The following is a 22,957-nucleotide window of genomic DNA, read 5'->3' as shown; positions in this document are numbered from 1 at the left end:
CAGTTATACTGTGGTACGACTTCAGATGGAAGCCTTTAAAACAGCTATGGGAAGGAAAATGAATTACTTTTCACTAAACTGGAACTCTTGGAAAAGCCGTAACTTCTAAGCGTGTGGTTTATTTGTTAAAATAGAGATTTAGTTGAAGATAATTTTTAAGACTCAACTGAAGCTATATACGGAGGATCGTTTCCCTTGAGTCTAGCATTAATGAAAGAAGCATAGGGTCTTCTCAGAAGATTTGATGAAACCATAAATGTTGAAGAGTCTGAGTAAAGTTTGGAGAAAATCTGCAAATTTTTTCTTTTCTTCTGAATAGCTCCTGGATTTGAGGATTTCATTTCAGCTAGCCTTTTCCAGTATAGTATATATATATATATATATATATATATTGGGGAGAAAATGGGCAACCACGCAGGAATGTTTTACTAGTTGAGAAGGGCAGTTTCTTAGTTCAGTTGGCAGGTCTTTCTATGAAACTGTCTGGGATTTTCTGATGAATTGAACACAGGGTGGAAAAATGTGACTGAAAGCTTTTTATTTACAGCTACTGGCATAATTTGTTTTTTTTTTCCCTCTTGCCAAGCTGGTAATAGCAATGGAAGAGCTGAAGCAGTGTCGACTACAACAGAGAAATATTTCAGCCACTGTTGATAAGTTAATGCTGTGTCTTCCAGGTGAGGAACTGGAAATGGATTAGAGTTCTTGATGCAGTTCCTTTAGCTTTAGTAAGTTTCTCACTTTCTCTAAATAACGCTTGTGTGCTCTTTTTTCCCTTTTCTTTCAAGTCCTGGAGATGTATAGTAAACTGAGGGACCAGATGAAAACTAAAAGGTAAGATTTTTTTTTTTTATTGAACATCTTATCTTGAATTTCTGTTAATTAGGATAGTTTTAAGGTCCATATTTAGCATAACCTACCATGAAATAATAAAGTCCATATAATATCTTTTCTACCCTTTTATATATCTGCTGATTCATCCTGAGACTTATTTACATGCTAGTATGGTATGCTAATATATTTTGTCATGTATTATGTTTAATTAAAAAACAAACAAACAAACAAACCCACTACTTGTAGTTTGGTTTTTAGAAGACCTGGTCTTTCGGGGTAAAACATAACTTTTAGTGATAGTTGATTTGAGTAACATGCTTTGGTTTAGTATTGTAGTAAAAAAAATAGTTACTGGTTCTGATATAGGGATGAATTAGTCTGGGTTCTTCACTGAAACAGAATCAGTAGAGTATGTGTGTTTGTGTGTGTGTGTGTGTGTGTGTGTGTGTGTGTGTGTATATATATAGAGAGAGAGAGAGCACGCGCACGCACGCGAGAGAGATTAACTGGTTTATTGATCTTGGGGAATCGGTTCACATGGTTACAGGGGCTGGCAAGTCCAAAATCTGCAGAATAAGGTGGTAGGATAGGTGTCAGGGAAGAATAAATATTGTACCCTGAGTTTGAAGATGGTATGCTGGGAGAATTCCTTCTTCCTGGAGGAGTCAGTCTTTTTTCTGTTAAGGTCTTCAATAGATTAAGTGAAGCCCCCCTCAGTTATGGAGAGTAATCTTACTCACTCTAGTCTACTGATTAAGTATCAAGAGTTTCATCTAAAAAAATACCTTCATAGAAATATCCAGATAATAATTGACCAAATATTTGAGTACCATGACCTAGTTAAGTTGACACATGAAGTTAATCATCACAGGGGGCAAAGTCAAGATTAAGTTTAGAGGATTACTCTCCTGTGTGTTGGTTTCCTCTGGATTTATTTTGCAGGAAAGAATGTAGTGACTCTTTCACTCCTCTTCCCAAGCTAGAGTAAGCATCCCACTCTCTCTACCGTGGAGTGTACTGCAGTATGACGGGGTGTGTGAAGCTGTGATAAACAAGATAGACCTTTCTGGAATGTTGATTTTTACCTAGGTTTTGAGGAAAAAAGTATAGAATTGAAATGTGATATTGAAATAACAATAGAAATATTGTGAATAAAAGCTTTAAATTTTCAAGAATTTTAAAGCCTAAAGCATGAAGCATCAAAATTTTTTGAATTTCTTAGACTCCCTTCTTTTCCCCAAGAGGATGTGTTCACATACAAGAACATAGGTAGGACAGTATAAAAAGTTCTGTTCAGTGAGATATGAATAGTATTATTTCCCTGATAACCTTTTAGTGAAGTTCTAGAATTACAGAAGTTTACAGTGAAAAAAAACAACAACTGTGTACCGAGTTCTCTGAATTAAGATATTAATAGTTCTCCAGTTTCGATTCATATGTATGTAAATATATATGAAAATAGGTAAACATGTATGGACAGAGAGAGGTAAAGATAGACATTTTAAAAAAAAAACTACAGATAAAACTTAAGTCCCTTTCCTCAGCTATATTTCTTTCCCTACTCCTGTAAGGAAACCAGTATCATAAATATGGTGTCTTTCTAGTCCATGTTTTTAATGTCTACAAATCATATATTGTATTGTATTTTTAAAAACATTTACATGAATGGTTCTCAGTCCTTGCATTTTTGAGATTCACTCATTCAACAAAGATGAATGGAGTACTTACTATATGCTGGGCATTGTTCTTGGGGATACAGACAAAAATATCTACTCTTATGGGGCTTACATACTAGTAAAGAGTTTATTTTCCTTATGTGTATAGAACTAGTTCACTTACCTTAATCCTTTATAATAGTCCATTAGGTGAATAATTCACATTTCTGCTCTCATTTCTAGTGGTTATCATAAGTGCTGTCCACCAGTTATTTCTAGCTCAACCTTCTTCTGTCTCATAGTAGGATTATATTTCCTGGGCTCCCTTGGGCTGTGTGACTGATAAAATGTGAATTGATAAGATGGCTGATAAGACGTGAACAGAAGTGATGAATATTACTTTTGGGCTTAGAAGTTAATTTCTAGCCCAAGTCCCTCCAGAGTTCTGTTTTCCCTTGGTTATGAGAAATGGTAACTTTCAAGATGTTGGTTGAATCCCTGAGTAATTCTAATGAACAGAACTTTCCTGCCAACATGTTATGAATGTATATAATATGAGTAAGTTTTAAATCTTTAAGACACTGAGACTTTTGGGATTGTTGTTACTGTAGGATAACTGTTCTCACTGATACCGTGAAAGACATTTGATGTGTTTCCAGTTGTTTCCTGTGCAGAGGTTCAGTAAATACTCTTCACACATTCAAAGTTTCTTAACAACAGTGCTTTTCAAATGTTGCTGTATATACAAATTACGTGGGGATTTGTTAAATGTAGATTCTGGGGAGGCTAGGTGGCTCAGTCTTTAGGTGTCTGCCTTCAGCTCAGGTTGTGATCCCAAGGTCCTGTGATCCAACCCCGCATTGCATCAGACTCCCTGCTCAGCGGGAAGCCTGCTTCTCCCTCTTCCCCTCCCCCTGCTTGTGTTCTTTCACTTGCTGCCTCTCTGTGTCAAATAAAAATAAATCTTAAAAAAAAATAAATGTAGCTTCTGATTGGGAGGTCTGGGCTCATTCCTGGCATTCTTCATTTTCTACCAAACTCCCAGGTAGTGCCAGTTCTGCTGGCCTAGGGTTTATACCTAGAAGGAGATCAGCTGGATCAAAGAAAGGATATCCATGCATTCATTCCTGTATTCGACTTGGCATTATTCTCCAAAGTGAATTCAAGCCTATCAATTTAGACTCCCACTGGCGTTTTGTGGAGGTCTGTTACTCTACCTCTAGGTAGCATCTGTATTGTGAGACTTTTTGGTCTCAGTCTGACAGTTGTGAAATGACAGATAATTGTTCTATGATTTCACTTCTTCAATTACTAGTAATACTGGTTTTTGGACATTTGGATTTTCTTTTATATATTTTGTCCATTTTTTTCTTAGGTTGTTTGTTGTTCTTGTTCATTTATAAGGATTCATTAGATACTTTGAATACCTTTTCCTCTTACTAGGAATATTGTGCAAATACTTGCTTTCAATGCATGGCTTATCTATTAACTTTGTAAAGTTAGTACTTTTTGTTATATAGTAGTTGTAAATTTTGTCATCACTTATCTTGTGGTCTTTAAAAAGTTTTATTTTTAAACATTCTCATAAATAAAACTTAGCTATGTGTTTTTCTGAACCCTTAGAAAGTAAGTTGCTGATGTGATGCCCTGTCATCCCCAAATACTTTGGTGTCATTTTCTACAATAAAGACATTCTTCTGGGGCGCCTGGGTGGCTCAGTGGGTTAAGCCGCTGCCTTCGGCTCAGGTCATGATCTCAGGGTCCTGGGATCAAGTCCCGCATCGGGCTCTCTGCTCAGCAGGGAGCCTGCTTCCCCCCCCCCTCTGCCTGCCTCTCTGCCTACTTGTGATCTCTCTCTGTCAAATAAATAAATAAAATCTTTAAAAAAAAAAAAGACATTCTTCTTTGCAGCCACAATGCAATAGAGAATAAAAATTAGCATTGATATATTACTAGCCTCTAACCCTCTAACCCTCATACCCAGTTCAGATTTTGCTAATTGTCTCAGTCATATTCTTTACAGCAAAAGAATCCAGTTAAAAACATGTGTTGCGTTTAGTGGTCCTGTCTCTTTATTCTTCTTCAGCCCGGAGCTGTCCTCAGTCTTTCCTTGACTCTCATGACCTTGTCACTTTTGAAGATTACAGGCCAGTTATGTAGAATGCCCCTCAATTTGGGTATGTCTGATATTGCCTCATGATTACATTCATGTTGTATGTCTTTGGCTGGAATATCACAAAAGTGTTGCTGGGTTCTCATTGTGTCTTACCAGGTCGCACATAAATTGGATCTGTCCTGTCAGTGATGATGTTCTCTTTGATTCTTTTCCATTGTGAAGTTGTTCTTTTTTATATTTGTAATGAAAAATTCTTTGGGGAGGTATTTTATAGTTATATAAATTAATCATTTTTCATCAAATTTTCACTTTAATTTTTTATGTCAGTATGGACTCAAAGTTATTCTTATTTTATTTGATGAGTCATAATTTGTAAATATTATTTATTTTGTTGTTCAGATTATTTTGAATGGCACCAGAGTGGCCCCTTCAATCTGGCTTCTGTGTGGTTTTTTTTTTTTTTTTTAATATGTCCTCATAATTTTTTGTTCTTTTTTACTAACAAAAGGAGATATTTTTCAGATTTATCTTGTACTTTGCTTGCTTCAGTCCTGGAATCAGTGATTTCTCTAAGTAGAGAATGTTATTTAGAAACTAGTATCTCTGTGCTTGGTGTACTCATTACTACTGAGCATCCTGGCTTTCATTACTCTTTTTTTTTTTTTTTTAAAGATCTTATTTATTTATTTGAGAGAGAGAGAGAGAGTATGAACGGTGGGAAAGGCAGAGGAAGAGGGAGAAACAGACTCCCCGTTGAGCAGGGAGCCCAGTGAGGGGCTTGATCCCCGGGCCCTGGGAATATGACCTGAGCCAAAGGCAGATACTTAGTGGACTGAGTCCCTCAGGCACCCCTCATTACTTATAAAATATTTACTTACTGAGTTAGTTCCTTTAATGAAACTGATTACCTATTATTGCTATCATTGCAACTCTTTACCTTGCTAACACTATACACTAAGTTCCCCCCTGTATTATATCCTCCTTATTCCACTTGGGTTGTAATACTCTGGCATGCTTCTGCCTGAATGCCCTCCTCATTCTTAACTGGCTTTGACATTCCATACCAGGCTACCTTTCAATATGGACATCCTCCTTACTTCACTGGGTCCCTTGCATACCATGCTGGTCTGTTTTCTCCATCCACCCCCAACTGATATGGATGTTGTCATTTGTTTAGTTCTTCCTTTAATTTTTTCAGCAATGTTTGTAGTTTTCAGTGAATAAGGCTTATGTATCTTTTGTCATATTTATCTTTAAATATTTAATGTTTTTTGATACTTGTTTTAAATGGTATCTATTTTTAAATTTTTCTTTTTTTAAAAGATTTTATTTATTTATTTGACACAGAGAGAGAGGGAGAAGCAGGCTCCCGGCTGAGCAGAGAGCCTGATTCAGGGCTTGATCCCAGGACCCTGAGATCATGACCTGAGCTGAAGGCAGAGGCCTAACCCACTGAGCCACCTAGGTGCCCTGAAAGATTTTATTTTTATTTATTTATTTGGCAGAGTGACTGAGAGAGCACAAGCAGGGAGAGCAGAGGGGGAGTGAGAAGCCAACTCCCTGCTGTCCTAGGGAGCCCGATGTGGGGCTTGATCCTAGGACCCTGGGATCATGACCTGAGCCCAAGGCAGATGCTTAACCATCTGAGCCCCCATGCACCCTCGATTTTTAAATTTCAATTTCCAGTTATTTATTACTAATATACTATTTTATTTTTTGTATATTTTTCTTTTGCAACCTTCTAAAGTCATTAATTATGGCAGTTTTGGTGATTTAATCTGTTGAATTTTCTGTGTAGATGATCATCTTGTCTGCAAATTAAAAGTTATATTTCTTTCTTTACAGTTGGAATGCTTTCTTTTTGGTTTGTCTTTCTTGTCTTACTGAACTGGCTAGAATCTCCTGTACAATGTTGAAAAGAAGTAGTGGCTATCCTTGCCCTGTTCCTGATCTTAGGGGGAAAGCATGTCACCATTAAGTACAATGTTAGGTGTAGTTTTTTTGTATATGCCATTTATAAAGTTGAGGAAATTTCCTTCTATTTCTGGTTGTTGAAAATTTGTACCAGGAATGAACATTGTTTTTGTCAAATGCTTTTTCTGTATCAGTCGAATTGATCATATGTTGAGAATTGTTTTTCGCTTATTAATATGAATTATATGATTAATTTATTGAATATTAAACTGAACTTGGGTTTGTCTTGTATATCCCCCTGGGGGTCATGCTATATTATCCTTTTTATATGATGCAGTATTTGTTTTGTTAAAAAAATTTTGTTTTAAAGATTTTATTTATTTGAGAGAGAGAGAGAAAGATCCAGAGTGGGGGTTCGGGTGCTCCACTGAGCAGGGAGCCCAACTCAGGGGTCGATCCTAGGACCCTTAGGATCATGACCTGAGCTGAAGTTAGACTGTAACTGACTGAGCCACCCAGGTGCCCCTGCTTTGTTAAAATTTTGTTGAGGATTTTTGTATCTGTGTTCATGAAGAATATTTATCACAGTGTTATTTTTGTTTGTTTTGGTAATGTCACTGACTTCAGATTAATGCTGGCCTTGTAGAATATAAGGAAATATAAGGAAAGTATTCCCTCTTTAATTTTCTGGAAGTATTTGTATAGCATTGACATTATCCTCCTTAAATATTTGGGTGAATCCAACAGTGAAGCCACTTGGACCAGGAGATCTGTTTGTTTGGTTTTGGTGAGAAGGTTTTTAAGCTACAAATTTAATTAAAAAAATAAATACAGTGATGTTTGCATTTTATGTTTCTTGAGTAAATTTTGCTTATTTGTGTCTTTCAAGTAATTTGTCATGTCATCCAAGTTTTTGAGTTCATTAACAAAAATTGTTCTAGGTACTTCCTTATTATTTCAACATGTGTAAGAGCTATAGTAATGCTTTTTTTTTTCATTACTTATGTTGATAAGTTTTTTCTTTTCTCTTTCTGTCTCTCTGATTATTCTAGTTAGAGGTTTATCAGTAATTTTTTCCAAAAAAGCACCTGTAGGTTTTATTGAGTTTTTCCTAATATTTTTTTTTTTTGTTGTCTATTTTACTGATTTCTGCTATTTAGTGTTTTCTTTCTCTTACTTACTTGGGGTTTAATCTCTTCTTTTCTAGATTTATAAGGTGGATTTTGGTTCTTTTCTAATGTATCTGTATCTGTACATTTTTCTCAGCAGTGTATTAATTGCATCTTACATGTTTTATGATGTGTTTTTTCATTTATCTGAAATATTTTCTAATTTCCTTTTTTATTTTAAAAATTTAATCTGCTTATAGTTTAGAAATGGGTTGGATAATTTCCAAATAGTAGAAGATTTCTAGATTTTTAAAAATTGATTTATAATTACAGTTCATTGTGCTTATAAATGTAAATGGATGATTTCAACCTTGTTTACATTTGTTGAGACATGTCTTATTCTATTTTATTATTATTATTTTTTCACTATGACATGAAATTCCTATTAGTATTGTCACAGAGTTGCATCACAAGAACACGGTTCAGTTGTGCTGAGGCTTGTTTTAATGGTCCAGCATATGGTCTGTTTTGGTGAAAATTTTATGTATGCTTCAAAATTATGTATATTCTGTTTGAGTAGGACATTCTTTAACTGTCATCCAGACATACTTGATTGATAGTGTTGTTCAGGTTTTCTGCATCCTAGTGATTTTTATTTGGCAGTTGCTGACAGGAGTGTTGAGATTGTTGGCGATTGTGGATTTGCAAATGTCTCTTTTCTGTTCTTTCAGTTCTTACTGTTGTTGTATTATGAAGCTTTCTTACTGGGTTTGTGCACATTTAGCATTGTTTTATCTTCTTGATGAGATGACCTATTTATTATTATGAAAGTTTCCTTTATCTCTAGTAATATTCTTTTTCAAAAAGGCATATGTTTTTTTGGTATTAGTATACCCACTGCTGCTTTTTTTTTTTGTTTTAGTTTTTACATTGTCTATATTTTAAAAAAGATTTTATTAATTTATTTTTGAGAGAGAGAGAGAGAGAGAGAGAGGCAGAGATAGGCAGAGGGAGAAGCAGGCTCCTTGGGAGCCTGATGCAGGACTCAATCCCAGGACCCTCGGATCATGACCTGAGCTGAAGGCAGAGGCTTAACCAACTGAGCCATCCAGGCATCCCACATTGTCTATTTTAAAATATCCTTTTTTGTTGAAAATATTTTTACCAGCTTTTTGAGATGTAATTTATATAGTATTCAGTTCATCTATTTAAAATGTGTAATCCAGTGGCTTTTAGTATATTCACAGAGTGTACAACCTTCACTACAATTGACTTTAGAATACTTATGTTCTTTTCAAAAGAAACTCTGAGCCCCTTAGCTGGCACTACCCAATTCTTTCCTGTCTGTCCCCCTGCTCCCTGCACCTTTCCAGCTACTGGGAATTGCTAATTTACTTTGTCTCTGTAGATTTGCCTATCCTGGTCATTTCATATAAATGGAATCCAACAATGTGTAGTTCTTCTTTTATGTAACACAATGTTGTTAGGGTTCATCCTGTTGTACTTCAGTACTTCATTTTTTTAATTGCTGAATAATATTCCATCGTATGGATATACCACATTATATTTATCCATTTATTAGTTGATGAACATTTGAGTTGTTTCTACTTTTTGGCTTTTATGAATAATGCTGCTATGAATTTTTGTTTTTAAGTTTTTTTGTGGACATATGTTTTCAGTTCTCTTGGCTGCATACCTAGGAGTGGAATTACTGGATCGCATGGTAACTCTATGTTTAATCATTTGAGGAACTGTGAGACTATTTTCCAAAGCAGCTATGCCATTTTACCTTCTACCGTCAGCATATGAAGACTCCCAATTTCTGCAAATTCTAGTCAGTACTTATTATTGTCAGGTTTGTTTGTTTGGGGTTTTTTTTTTGATTATGACCATCTTGGTGAGTGTGACATAGTATCTTATTGCTCACCTCTGTTTCTGAAAAATATTTTTGACTAGTTCTAGAAGTCCTAGCAACAGCAATCAGACAACAAAAAGCAATAAAAAGTATTCAGATTGGCAAAGTAGAAGTCAAACTCTCTCTTTTCACAGATGACATGATACTTTATATGGAAAGCCCAAAAGACTTCACCTTTAAACTACTAGAACTCATACAGCAATTCAGTAATATGGCAGGATACAAAATCAATGTACCAAAAATAGTTGCTCTTTTATACACTAACAATGAAAATATAGAAAGGGAAATTAGAGAATTGATTAAATTTACTATAGCACCAGGAACCACAAGGCAACTGGGAATAAACCTAACCAAAGAGGTAAAGGATCTGTACTCGAGGAACTATGGAACACTCATGAAAGAAATTGAAGAAGACACAAAAAGATGGAAGAGCACTCCATGCTCATGGATTGGAATAATAAACATTGTTAAAATGTCTATACTGCCTAGAGCCATCTATACTTTCAGTGCCATCCCGATCAAAATTCCACTGGCATTTTTCAAAGAGCTGGAACAAATAATCCTAAAGTTTGTATGGAACCAGAAGAGACCCCGAATTGCTAAGGAAATGTTGAAAAAGAAAAACAAAACTGGGGGCATCATGTTGACTGATTTCAAGCTTTACTACAAAGCTGTGATCACCAAGACAGCATGGTACTGGCACAGAAACAGACACATAGATCAGTGGAACAGAACAGAGAGCCCAGATATGGATCCTCAACTCTATGGTCAAATAATCTTTGACAAAGCAGGAACAAATACACAGTGGAAAATGAGAGTCTCTTTAACAAATAGTGCTGGGAAAATTGGACAGCTATGTATAGAAGAATGAAATGTGACCTTTCTCTTACACCATACACAAAGATAAACTGGAAATGGATAAAAGACCTCAGTGTGAGGCAGGAATCCATCAGAATCCTAGAGGAGAACATAGGCAGCAACCTCTTCGACTTCGGGCACAGCAACTTCTTTCAAGATACGCTCCAAAGGCAAAGGAAACAAAAGCAAAAAGAACTTTTGGGACTCATCAAGATCAAAAGCTTCTGCACAGCAAAGGAGACAGTCAACAAAACAAAAAGGCAACTCATGGAATGGGAGAAGATATTCACAGATGACACTACAGACAAAGGGCTGATATCCAAGATCTATAAAGAACTCAAACTCAACACACACAAAACAGATAAAACAGATAAAACGTCAAAAAATGGGCAGAAGACTTGAGCAGGCACTTCTCCAAAGAAGACATACAAATGGTTAACAGACACATGAGAAAATATTCATCATTATTAGCCATCAGGGAGATTCAAATCAAAACCACATCGAGATACCATCTTACCCCAGTTAGAATGGCCAAAATTAACAAGACAGTAAGCAACAAGTGTTGGAGAGGATGTGGAGAAAAGGGAACCCTCTTGCACTATTGGTGGGAATGCAAGTTGGTGTAGCCACTTTGGAAAACAGTGTGGCGATTCCTTAAGAAAGTAAAGATAGAGCTACTCTATGACTCTGCAATTACACTACTGGGTATTTACCCCAAAGATACAGATGTAGTGAAAAGAAGGGTGATCTGTACCCCAATGTTCATAGCAGCAGTAGCCACAGTCACCAAACTATGGAATGAACCAAGATCCCTTTCAACAGATGAATGGATAAAGAAGATATGGTCCATATATACAATGGAGTATTATGCCTCCATCAGAAAGGATGAATACCCAACTTTTGTATCAACATGGACGGGACTGGAGGACATTATGCTGAGTGAAATAGATCAAGCAGAGATCAATTATCATATGATTTCAGTTACTTGTGGGGCATGAGGAATAGCACAGAGGACATTGGGAGATGGAGAGGAGAAGTGAGTTGGGGGAAGTCAGAAGGGGAGACAAATGGTGAGAGACTGTGGACTCTAAGAAACAAACTGAGGGTTTTGGAGGGGAGGGGGATGAGGGGTTGGGTGAGCCTGGTGGTGGGTATTAAGGAGGGCACGTATTGCATGGAGCACTGAGTGTGGTGCATAAACAATGAATTTTGGAACACTGAAAAAAAATAAAATAAAATTTAAAGAAAAAAATAAAAGAAAAATATTTTTGAAGGGTATACAATTCTAGGTTTACAGATTTATTAGTTAAGACATTATTTGGGGGCACCTGCGTGGCTCAGTTGGTTAAGCGACTGCCTTCAACTCAGGTCATGATCCTAGGATTGAGTCCCACATCAGGCTCCCAGCTCCACGGGGAGTCTGCTTCTCCCTCTGACCTCCCCTCTCATGCTCTCTCACTCTGTCTCTCTCTCAAATAAATAAAATAAAATTAAAAAAAAGACATTATTTCTTTGTCTTCTCATTTATGTAGATTCTGAGGGAGGGGTATGTGTTTTTTGTCACTTGTATTTAATGTGTCTTCTTCAGCTGTTCTAAAGCTTTTGTCTGTATCATCTGTTCTTAGCAATTTGATTTTGATGCTTGTTGCTGTATGTATGTGTGTGTACATGTGTGTATGTGTGAATTTATCCTGCTTGTGGTTTATTTAGCTTCTTGGATTTGTAGCTTTATAGTTTTGTAAACCCTTGAAAGTTCAGGTACTTGTTTTCCAAACATTTTTTTCGTCCTTTTCCCATCCTCATTCTAGGACTTCAGTTACATGTTATGTTGAACAACTTCATGTAATTCCCCAGGTGACTTGAGGATCTGTTCTTTTATTTTGCCCCAGTCTTTTTTCTGTCCATGCTTTATATTTGATAGATTTTATTTCTGTGCTCAAGTGCACTGATCTCTCTTTTTTGTACTGTCTTATCTTCTTTTAATCTTATCTGGTGAATTTTCATTTCAGGTAATATATTATTCATCTTTTAGAGTTCCATTGGATTTTTAAAAATGTTTAATTTCTTGTTATTTTTGTGTCTTTTTAAAAATACATGTATATGGCTATAATACTGCTTTTCATGTACTTTGATAGTTCTGTCACTTCTGACATTTTTGGATTTCTGTTTGCAGACTGACTTGATTTTTCCTAGTTATAGGTCAATTTTGTTGGTTCTTACCATGTTTAGTAATTTTGATTAGATAATGAACATTATCTTATATTGGTGAGTGTGGATTTTGGAGGGTTGTTTTTTTCTTAAAGAGTATTGCTCTTTGTTTTGGCAAATAGTTGTTTGCGGATCTGTTTGATCTCATCAAACCCTATTTTTATTTATTTATTTGTTTATTTATTTAGACAGGGAGGGGTGCAGAGGGAGAAAGAGAGAGAGAATCTTAAGCAGGCTCCATGCCCAGTGTGGAGCCTGACACAGGGCTCAATCTCACAACCCTGAGACCATGACCTGAGCTGAAATCAAGAGTCAGACACTTAACTCACTGGGCCACCCAAGCACCCCAAATCCCACTTTATATTTTTGCTAGCAGCACCTTCATTCCAGGAGTAGTTCAGAGTAGTATTCATCTACTCTGAGTAACTCAGGAACCCCAGAGATTTTTCATCAAGGTTTTTCTGCATTGTCTGAGCTTCTTATAGTTTTTATCATAGCTCTTCCTTGTGTCTGTACAACCTCAAGTTGTGTCAAGTTTTCCTGGACTTCTGTCTCTGACTCTAACTCCGCTAAGCTGCTGGGCTGTGTTTGGGTTTTCTCTGACTATGCCCATGATCTAGAAATCACACTCAGGTAGATAACCTGGGTAATTTATTAAAACTGAAACTCATCTTTTTTGTTTCCCTTTTTTCAGAGACCACTGAATGTCCACTATCCAAGTCAGTTTTTCTGCTTTTTAAGATCGGGAGTTTGTGTCTGTTCCTTGTTTGTTACTCCTTCATGGCTGGATGCCTAGTTTTTTTTGTTTTTTCTTTTGTTTTTTAGCTATAAATAGTGTTAATACTACGAGGTTCTGTGCTCCCTAAGGAAAGATATCTGACCATCTTTCTACCTGTAACACATAGAAAGGATAAGTATTTGTTTATGGTGCCTGTGGTGAAAGCTTTTATTCATATTCTTATCATACTTTGAATTTATAAAAATTTCTCATGGGTAGTTGTGATCTGCTTTAAAAGATCATTTATTAGAATTTTAAAAATTATTATTGTGAAGGAGTTCCATACCATGGCAAGAAAGGACCATAATTGAATTTGCCATAATTTAATTTAATTAACATTCTCTTCTCACATAGCATTCAACTATGTCTAAGTTATTCTGACCTTAGTTACCCAATTTATAGGATTACTTAAATGTCTTTTCCTTCCTTCTTCTTTTATAGTCCCTGCTTTGGTTTCATTTACTTTTTTTCTGCTCACGTTTCTATTACGGAGTGTAATGAGCAGGACACGCATGCAAGTGAAACTTAAGAATATGGCTTTTGATTCAGTTTTAATAATGTTTATTATTAAACATGTCAAAAATAATGTCAAAATCTGGTTTTAAGATTTCCTTGGTTGCCTGAAATAGAACTTTTTCTTTTGGTGTCTGCCATACAGGTGTCTAGCTGGCTATCATTTTTTAACCTGTCACTGATATTAAAATGCACCAGAAAAAAAAAAAAACAAACAACACCAGAAATTTGAATAATCTTATTGGTCTGTCATAGTTGGAACATGAATATGTTAGGGAAAGGACAATGGGGAAATAAGGTGACATTCTGTGTTGCCAGGAATCCCTGGGTTTTGTACTAATTAGCCTTGAAAAATGTGGAGTTATTTGACAGACCAGATGTTTTCAGCATGCAGCCATGTGTCTCATCAGTGCATGTGTCTGTGTCCGCAGGCAACATTGTTAGATTTTTCTCATTCTATAAACAATGTTCCAAAATATAACTAAACCCCAAAGTATGTTTATCTTTTTGGCTTAATTTCTGGCTTTCTATCCATTCTAAGGTTTCTCTCTAGAGGAATTGCATTTTATTGCACATAGCTCTTCATACCTAATTGCAGTATAAACACCATTCTGTTTACACTGAACCATGTGAATTGTACTGTTTTTGAGTCTGTAAAATTGTAATAAAAGCTACCAGTTCACATTAACTATATTTGTACTTTTATTTCTAAATATAAGGGAAATAAATCTTTCTCCCTTCCATTTGTTTGGACTAAGATTTTGATTTTTAGAACATTTGAGGTCAAGACATTAAAAAAAAAAGTAAAACCAATCTCTAGTCTTTGGTGTTTGTGGTACTAAGTACATTGGAGCAAGAACTTAAGTGTCTACTGTGAAATTCATTCTTAAAATCAAAATAGAGCGATCAGTTTTTTATTTATAAGATTAGAACTGAATTTTTTCCTATACTAAATATGTCATGGGAAGATAGGAGCTTAGGAAACTAAAAACTAAAAACATAAGAAAAATTAACACCCATAATGTGTATATCCAAAGGAAAAAAAAATCATGGTTAACCTTCTTATATCTACTTTTCTAGTCATTTTCTGTGTACTTAGGTATTTGTGTATGCATGTGTTTAGTGATAAATAGCTCATACATGTATACATATTCATAATTTATACATACATGCATATTTATGGCTTTCAAAAATGTTACAATTATGCTTATAAGTTTTATTTTTTGCAATAGCTTTTATGCAACAATATTATAAACATTTTGCTGTTTTTTACTACATGGATGTATCATGATGTATTTAACCAATTCCTTGTTATTAGACATCTAGGTTAGTTTTTTATTGACTAATGTAAATACCTACAATTCAAGAGGCTTACATGCTTTTGTAGATCTAATATTTCTTTTTGGAAATGCAACTGGTTAGAATGCTTTTTTTGGTAAAATTCTTCAGTGAAAACTATCATTAATACAAATTTGTTTACCAGAAGGCAGTAAATTCTCCTTTATTGAAACCCCTGATAATAATACCCATTATCAAAGAACCAAGATGCCCTTCAACAGATGAATGGATAAGGAAGATGTGGTCCATATACACTATGGAGTATTATGCCTCCATCAGAAAGGATGAATACCCAACTTTTGTATCAACATGGACGGGACTGGAACAGATTACGCTGAGTGAAATAAGTCAAGCAGAGAGAGTCAATTATCATATGGTTTCACTTATTTGTGGAGCATAACAAATAGCATGGAGGACATAGGGAGATGGAGAGGAGAAGGGAGTTGAGGGAAATTGGAAGGGGAGATGAACCATGAGAGACTGTGGACTCTGAAAAACAATCTGAGGTTTTTGAAGGGGAGGGGGGCCGGAGGTTGGGGAAGCCAGGTGGTGGTATTATGGAGGGCATGTATTGCATGGAGCACTGAGTGTGGTGCAAAAACAATGAATTCTGTTACGCTGAAAAGAAGTAAATAAAAAAAATAATACCCATTATCTTCTAAGAAATCTTTGGGAGTTTGAGTGACAAAATCACATTTTGATTTGCATTTTTTCACATATCTGTTCAACTCCCCCCCCCACCCCCCAGTCCCCCATGCCCCATATATTGGCCTTTTTAATGTTCTTCTGTGATTTTTCTTTGTTCATTACTTTTTTAAAAAAACTTAAGTTTATATGTTGTAAATAATCTTTACCAAGTTTTGGTTTCTTCTTTATTCTTATGTCTTTTTTAAAAGATTTTATTTATTTATTTGAGAGAGAGACAGTGAGAGAGAGCATGAGAAAGGAGAAGGTCGGAAGGAGAAGCAGACTCCCCATGGAGCTGGGAGCCCGATTCGGGACTCGATCCCGGGACTCCAGGATCATGACCTGAGCCGAAGGCAGTCGTCCAACCAACTGAGCCACCCAGGCGTCCCAATTCTTATGTCTTTTTAATATATAACTTACTTTGTTTTTACTTTGTCAACTTTACCAATTTTAGTTTTATTTGTTTTCTTATGCTTATAGAAGCTTTCCTACCTATCAGATAAATATTGTCCCCTTTACTATTCCATTACCAGCAGTATTTATTTTTACATAACCAGCAATGTTTCTTTTCTTAAAATCTGTTATATCTGATATTAATATAGACACTTCAGCATTTTTATGGTTACTTTGTGGATGGTATACCTTATTCTTTTACTTTTATCCATTTGTATCTTTGAATCTAAAGTGTGTTGCTTGTAGAGGACATTTAATTGGATCATACTTTTTATTTTTTATTTATTTTATTTATTTTTAAAAAGATTTTATTTATTTGTTTGACAGAGAGAGATGCAGGGAGAGTGGGAGAGGGAGAAGGAGGCCTCCCACTGATCATGGAGCCCCATGTGGAGCCCCATCAGGAATCATGACCTGAACTGATGGCAGATGCTTTTTTTTTTTTTTTTTTTAAATTTCTTTTCAGCATAACAGAATTCATTGTTTTTGCACCACACCCAGTGCTCCATGCAATGCGTGCCTTCCATAAGACCCACCACCTGGCTCCCCCAACCTCCCATCCCCTGCCCCTTCAAAACCCTCAAATTGTTTTCAGAGTCCATAGTCTCTTATGGTTCATCTCCCCCTCCAATTTCCCTCAACTCCCTTCTCCTGTCCATCTCCCCATGTCCTCCGTGTTATTTGTTATGCTCATACTTTTAAAAATCCTGTCTGACATTATGCCTTTTGATTGGAGTATTTATTAGTCCATTTACATTTAATGTAATTATTAATATGGATGAATTTTACTCTTTTATTTTTCTGTTTTTCATGTCTTTTTGTCCTTATCCTTTACTCTCTTTTTTGTCTTAAATATTTTATAGTGTACTATTTTAATTCCTCTATTGATTTTTTTTAATGGTATCATTTGAGTTATTTTTTTCTTAGAGGTTGCTCTATGGATTATAATCTATATATTTTTTTAAATTTATTTTTTATTTTCATACATAATACATAACAGTATTCATTATTTTTGCACCACCCCCAGTGCTCCATGCAATCCGTGCCCTCTATAATACCCACCACCTGGTACCCTGACCTCCCACCCCTCGCCCCTTCAAAACCCTCAGATTATTTTTCAGAGTCCATAGTCTCTCATGGTTCACCTCCCCTTCCAATTTCCCCCAACTCCCTTCTCCTCTCTAACTCCCCATGTCCTCCATGCTATTTGTTATGCTCCACAAATAAGTGAAACCATATGATAATTGACTCTCTCTGCTTGACTTACTTCACTCAGCATAATCTCTTCCAGTCTAGTCCGTGTTGCTGCAAAAGTTGGGTATTCATCCTTTCTGATGGAGGCATAATACTCCATAGTATATATGGACCATATCTTCCTTATCCATTCGTCCGTTGAAGGGCATCTTGGTTCTTTTCACAGTTTGGCAACCGTGGCCATTGCTGCTATAAACATTGGGGTGCAGATCTATATCTTAATGTATCAGTCTACTTTAGGTCAATGCTGATGTAGTTTTGGCAGAATATGTAGTAGTGGTTTTGCTTCAACTTAGCTCCATTTCTTTTTTCCTTTTCTGTGCTATTTTTGTCATAGCTGTACATTTTATAAATCCAGCAATACAGAATTATAATAATTTCTTTTAAAAATTTTCTTTTAGTGAAATTAAAAGTAAAAAGAGAAAGGAATATTTATTTAGTCTTTTATATTTTACATATATTTACTATTTCTTATGCTCTTCATTTCTTTCTTTCTGTGAATTCAATTTAGTTTCTGTTGTCAGTTCCTTTCTGGCTTCTTTAGGATTTTTTTCAAGGCAGATCTGGTAGCAAGGAATCCTTGGTCTTTGTGTATCAGGAAATGTATTTATTTAATTTTCATTTCTAAAGGATCGTCATCAGCTAAAGATTGGTCCAAGGTTTGTGCTCAGACTTGAGCCATTAAGGTTTCTATCTGTTGTCAGTGGATTTGTGTGTGAGCTATGGAATACCTTAAAGATTCATGCTGTTTTCGAAACAGCCTGAGCTTTTACTTTTCTGCCAGGGCTTCTACTACATGTGTGCCTGCTGCCTCCTAATCAACCAGGGATGTGTGGAGTGCTTTGCCCTTTTGGGTGTCCTGTTGTGCGAGTACACAGCCTCAGTCAGCTTATGGATGGGCAAAGAGCTATTGGGCCCTTCTGTGGGTCTCTTATTTCCGTACTTGCCTCTTAAATTTCTGGTTAATCCTCTAATCTACCCCTTGACCCAACCCAGACTATATTCAGGCCAGGAGAGTTGGAGTAGTTTACTGTTCATTTATTTGTTTGTCTGTTTGTCCTTCCTTCCTTCCTTTCTTTTTTTCTTCTTTCCGTCCTTCCTTAATCTGGAGTTTTCTACTTTTCCTAAAAATGCCACTCCCATTGGTTTCTAATGGTGGGGAAGCTGCTGATTTTTAGGACAAGCCAATATAACCAGCGGGAGGGAGGCCGGAGTGGAGGGTGGATGGAGTTGGAGGTTTTAGGGGAGGTAGCCCCAGGCAAGAACTCCACAGAGTCATTGTTCAGCAGTTTTCATGAATAAACACTTTTCAATTTGTTCTTTTTTGGTCTATTTCCAGAGCCCTGAAATCGTTGTTTGGGACAGTTTTGTTTAGTTTATATTTGTTTTTCGGGTAGAAGATTTGTTAAGCTTTTCCTTGTGCTATAGTTGGAAGTTTAGACTTGGGTATTTTATTTTATAGGATGATTGTTTTGGCATTTATATGATCATTTTGTATTTTATTTTTTGCATAAGGAATTTCATTGGTAGATTTTTCTAAGTTTTCTGTTCTCGGACTAAAATCTTTTTTGATTGTAATTTGTTAAGTCCTTTAATACATATATTAATTTTGAATAATTTGACATTTTTCCATTGATGTTTTTATTAAAACTTAATACTGGATTTGTCTTAATGTACAGTGAAAACTAATTCAGTCTAGAAATTTTACCTGAGGAATACACCTGTGGCCCTAAAGTAGATTGAGTTGAGCTAAAGATGATACAATTCCTTTTACAGGCATTATCCTGCACTGAAAACTCTGGAACATCTAGAGCATACCTATCTGCCTCAAGTAAGCCACTATCGATTCTGCAAGGTGATGGTGGACAACATCCCCAAGCTTCGAGAAGAAATTAAGGATGTTTCTATGTCTGATCTCAAAGACTTTCTGGAGAGTATCCGCAAACATTCAGACAAAATTGGAGAGACTGCCATGAAGCAAGTAGGTCTTGGGTTTATGATAGGTTGGCCAGTGACTTTGCTAGTATTCTGTTAAACATGGGTTTCTCTCTGCTAAGTATCTTAATTGTTTCATGTCATTTTAGGGAAGTCCTTCCTCTTTATGGGAACACTTGGTTAAAAGATGTGTTTTTATTGTTTTAACAGCAATGAATTATTTACTGGTATATTGCTTTGCTCTGAGAAGTTCAGTAAATATGGATCAATTGTGATGGTTATATAGGGACTTTAAAGAGGTTTTTCTATTTTTTAAATATTTTCCTTCACTTTGGATATGATTTGAAGCCCAAGATTTTTAAAAAGTCTCTAGGTAATGAGCTAACTTATGCTGTAGGTACCTTTGGTTGATTACTTATCATGTAAGCAAGATGTCATGTTATTTATAAATATTTCTGTAACTGTTATTTCTGGTATCAATGGGTATCAATGAAGAAAGTCCTTTCAGGAAATAATGTGAATTATGATCATAGAAAAGGATTTATTTACAGCTTTATTATAAGTGAACAAATGTGTTAGAAATGTTTAGGTTTTATTTTTTCTTTTAATATCTTCATCTCTAAGTAATGAAAGCTACCAAGGAATGTCTTGATTTCTTTCTTGTCATTTTGAATAAAAGAGCACTAATGATTTGCAGTGCTGCATGCTCTTAAAATTTAAATCACATTGATTTTATTAAAATATCTGGGTATATCTTAAGATGTAGCCTACAACAACAAATAGAAGACTTGGTTGTTTATGGAAAGTGTTGTTTGGTTCTGCCAACAACTGTCTTCTCCAAGAAGTCATTTGTAGTTCTTATCATTCTGGCAAAAAGGAGGGAGCACATCACATTTTTTATCTCAGCCAGTCTTGGTAATCTTTCAGATGTCTGATTCTGCAGAAGAGATTTGCGTCTTAGAATTTCCTTTCCTAAAGCATTACAGATACTCTTTCCCCCTCTCTTTTTTTTAAGTTTTGTCAGTTTTATACTATATAATGGGGAACGTTCAAAACTATTTGATGATAAACCTGATGGAAATAATCATATCATGTCATTTTTTAGTGGTGAAGAAAGCAAATTAATAATTGAAAGTGTATCTCCGTATTACTGGGTGTGTGTCTGAGTGTATATATATATATATATATTTTTTTTTTTTTTGGTATATATTTTGAGTACAGGAATGAAGGTATTCTGCAAGGCAAGTCTCTATTGTGTTTGACAAGTTTTTTCTAAACTTTCAAAAATAGGAGAGTATAGTACAGAGTCTCTGTGGAAGCATTGTTTTTTTAAAGTTACCTTTTTTTTTAGGCCTCTGCTTGAGAAATCAACTTCAGTTCCTTTTTGGTGAAAGAGATGATTCCATGAAAATACTATTATTTCACTTACTGTGGATTATCTTGTTTTACTTCTTAATTATCTAAAGAAATTCAGGCCCAGGGCAGGGAAATGATTTGCTCAAGTTCACACAGCTTGTAAAGGTCAGGTCCTGTAGTAGAATTCAGGGTAGTTTGAGTTGAATTTGCCTACCATGGCGCTCAATCTGTGTAAACTATTAGCTATTTGGTATATTTGTGTTATATAAAGAACTGAAGAAAACCATCATGGATTCAGAACTTTTAATTAACTGATAACCCTGTAAAATTTAAAACAGGTATAGCTTTTATTGCATGTATTGTTATCCTATGCTATGTTAGTTGAGATTGTTGAATAAAACTATCTTAACACACTTTAAGATCTGTAGTACCTAAAAAGTAAGGAAAGTGGGAGTAAGAGAAATTACCATATACTTTATACATAGTAGTTGTTCAGTAAATGTTTATTTGAATTTGTGGATGTTGGAAAAGAGGGAAAGGATATGATTTATTTTTCACTTATGTCAAACCCAAAATGGTGTTTCTGACTTGTGATGGTTTTCTTTGCATTGGTCATTTAGGGAATCTTTCCATTGTGTGGCTCTGCCATTTTTAATGTGGCTTTGAAAGTTGCTGCGGAAGGAAAAAGGCCAGGGAGTATTGTCTGTGGGAGAGCTTTTAAGGGCTGCTCATGGATGCAACATATTATCCCTTATACTCACATTTCATTGGCCAGAACCTAATTACTTGGCTTTTACTGACCTGCAAGGGAGGCTGAGAAAATAAAATTTCACTTTGTCACAAAGAGGAGAAGGGCTCAGGTTTGGTGAATAGTAGCTAGTCTCTGGTATAGGCTACTCTTTGGTCATCAACTATCTCTTCACCTTTCCTCTTGTCCATAGAACACACATGCTTCTTCTCAAGAAAGGCAACCCAGTATTCCATCTAGTTATGACATCCATTTCAGAGTTCTAGTATCTTCCTGGGATGCTCAGAACTCACCATCAGATCCAGACGAGCCTCCAGATCCAGATGGGCTGCCGACCAGGGAAGAGGATGACAAGTTATCCACACCTGTGTTCCCTCCCACCTCCAATGAGGAAACTAGAATGGAATAACTACAACAAAAACTTGGATTTAGAAAAGGCGATAGTGGGAGATGCACAGTATTTCCTGTTTCATAAGCAAATCATGTAATCCTTTTGGGCCATCATTGGGGAATTCTTCTGCCTTGGTAGTAGCAGTGGGTCTTTCTTGCTTAGACATTAATTCTCTGAGAGGAACTCCTTTTCCCATAGTTGTCCCAGGCTCTTGGTAGCACCCTGTTTTTTCTTTCTCTGTTTTTTTCTTTTTCAGAAAGAAGTGGGTACTGGGGAATATGTCTTCTTTAGGTGATCTCTCTCCCTCTCTACTCTCTCTGTCTCTCATTTTCTTTCTCTCGTAATGTTTCTAGATATCTATACTTACATCTATATCTATATACATAGACCCCCTCCATATATATATGCATATATATGGATATGTGAATATATATAGATACATATCTATCTATCTATCTATCTATCTATCTTAGACTGCCTGCTTTCTGCTTCTGCAAATTTAGGGACCCAAGGGTGGTTTTAAGTCTCTGAACAGCCAAAGGTTTATTTAGTCCAGATTTGTGATTTGGGGCATTATACTTACCTCAAAACTTAGGAGGCCTCTGTTTCTTTCCCATAGGTTCTATTTGGACACCAGACCCAGTGTTCTTTTCTAGCTATAATTTTGAGTAATAGTTTTTTTTTTTTTTGTTTGTTTGTTTGTTTGTTTCCTTTCTCCCCACTTTGCGAAGGTAGGCCTTGCTTCATGCCTTTCTTACTTTAATGGCCCTGCTTTGAAGCGGTGTGAAATAATGGGTAAGAGGACCACACCTGAATCTGATCTTTGCTTCAGGATTGAGTCACTTTGTTCGTCTAGAAATAGTCTTTGGAATTTATTGCTCAAACCTTTGCCATT

General features: G+C 35.8%; 1 protein-coding gene across 3 annotated transcripts in view; it reads left to right on the top strand.

The window, feature by feature from the left end:
• The window catches only part of EXOC6B (exocyst complex component 6B), a 625,057-nt gene that overhangs the window by 95,144 nt on the left and 506,956 nt on the right, over positions 1-22,957 (top strand). For all 3 annotated transcript variants that reach the window (XM_044261370.1, XM_044261369.1, XM_044261368.1), the window contains exons 4-6: positions 587-677; positions 789-834; positions 19,409-19,613. In XM_044261370.1, the coding sequence (XP_044117305.1) occupies positions 587-677; positions 789-834; positions 19,409-19,613 (342 nt within the window). The remainder of the gene's footprint in view (positions 1-586; positions 678-788; positions 835-19,408; positions 19,614-22,957) is intronic.

Source organism: Neovison vison, chromosome 8, assembly GCF_020171115.1.
Source record: "Neovison vison isolate M4711 chromosome 8, ASM_NN_V1, whole genome shotgun sequence".
Taxonomy (NCBI): domain Eukaryota; kingdom Metazoa; phylum Chordata; class Mammalia; order Carnivora; family Mustelidae; genus Neogale; species Neogale vison.
The sequence above is the reverse complement of the archived record's forward strand: the minus strand, read 5'-3'. Positions and strand labels throughout refer to the sequence as shown.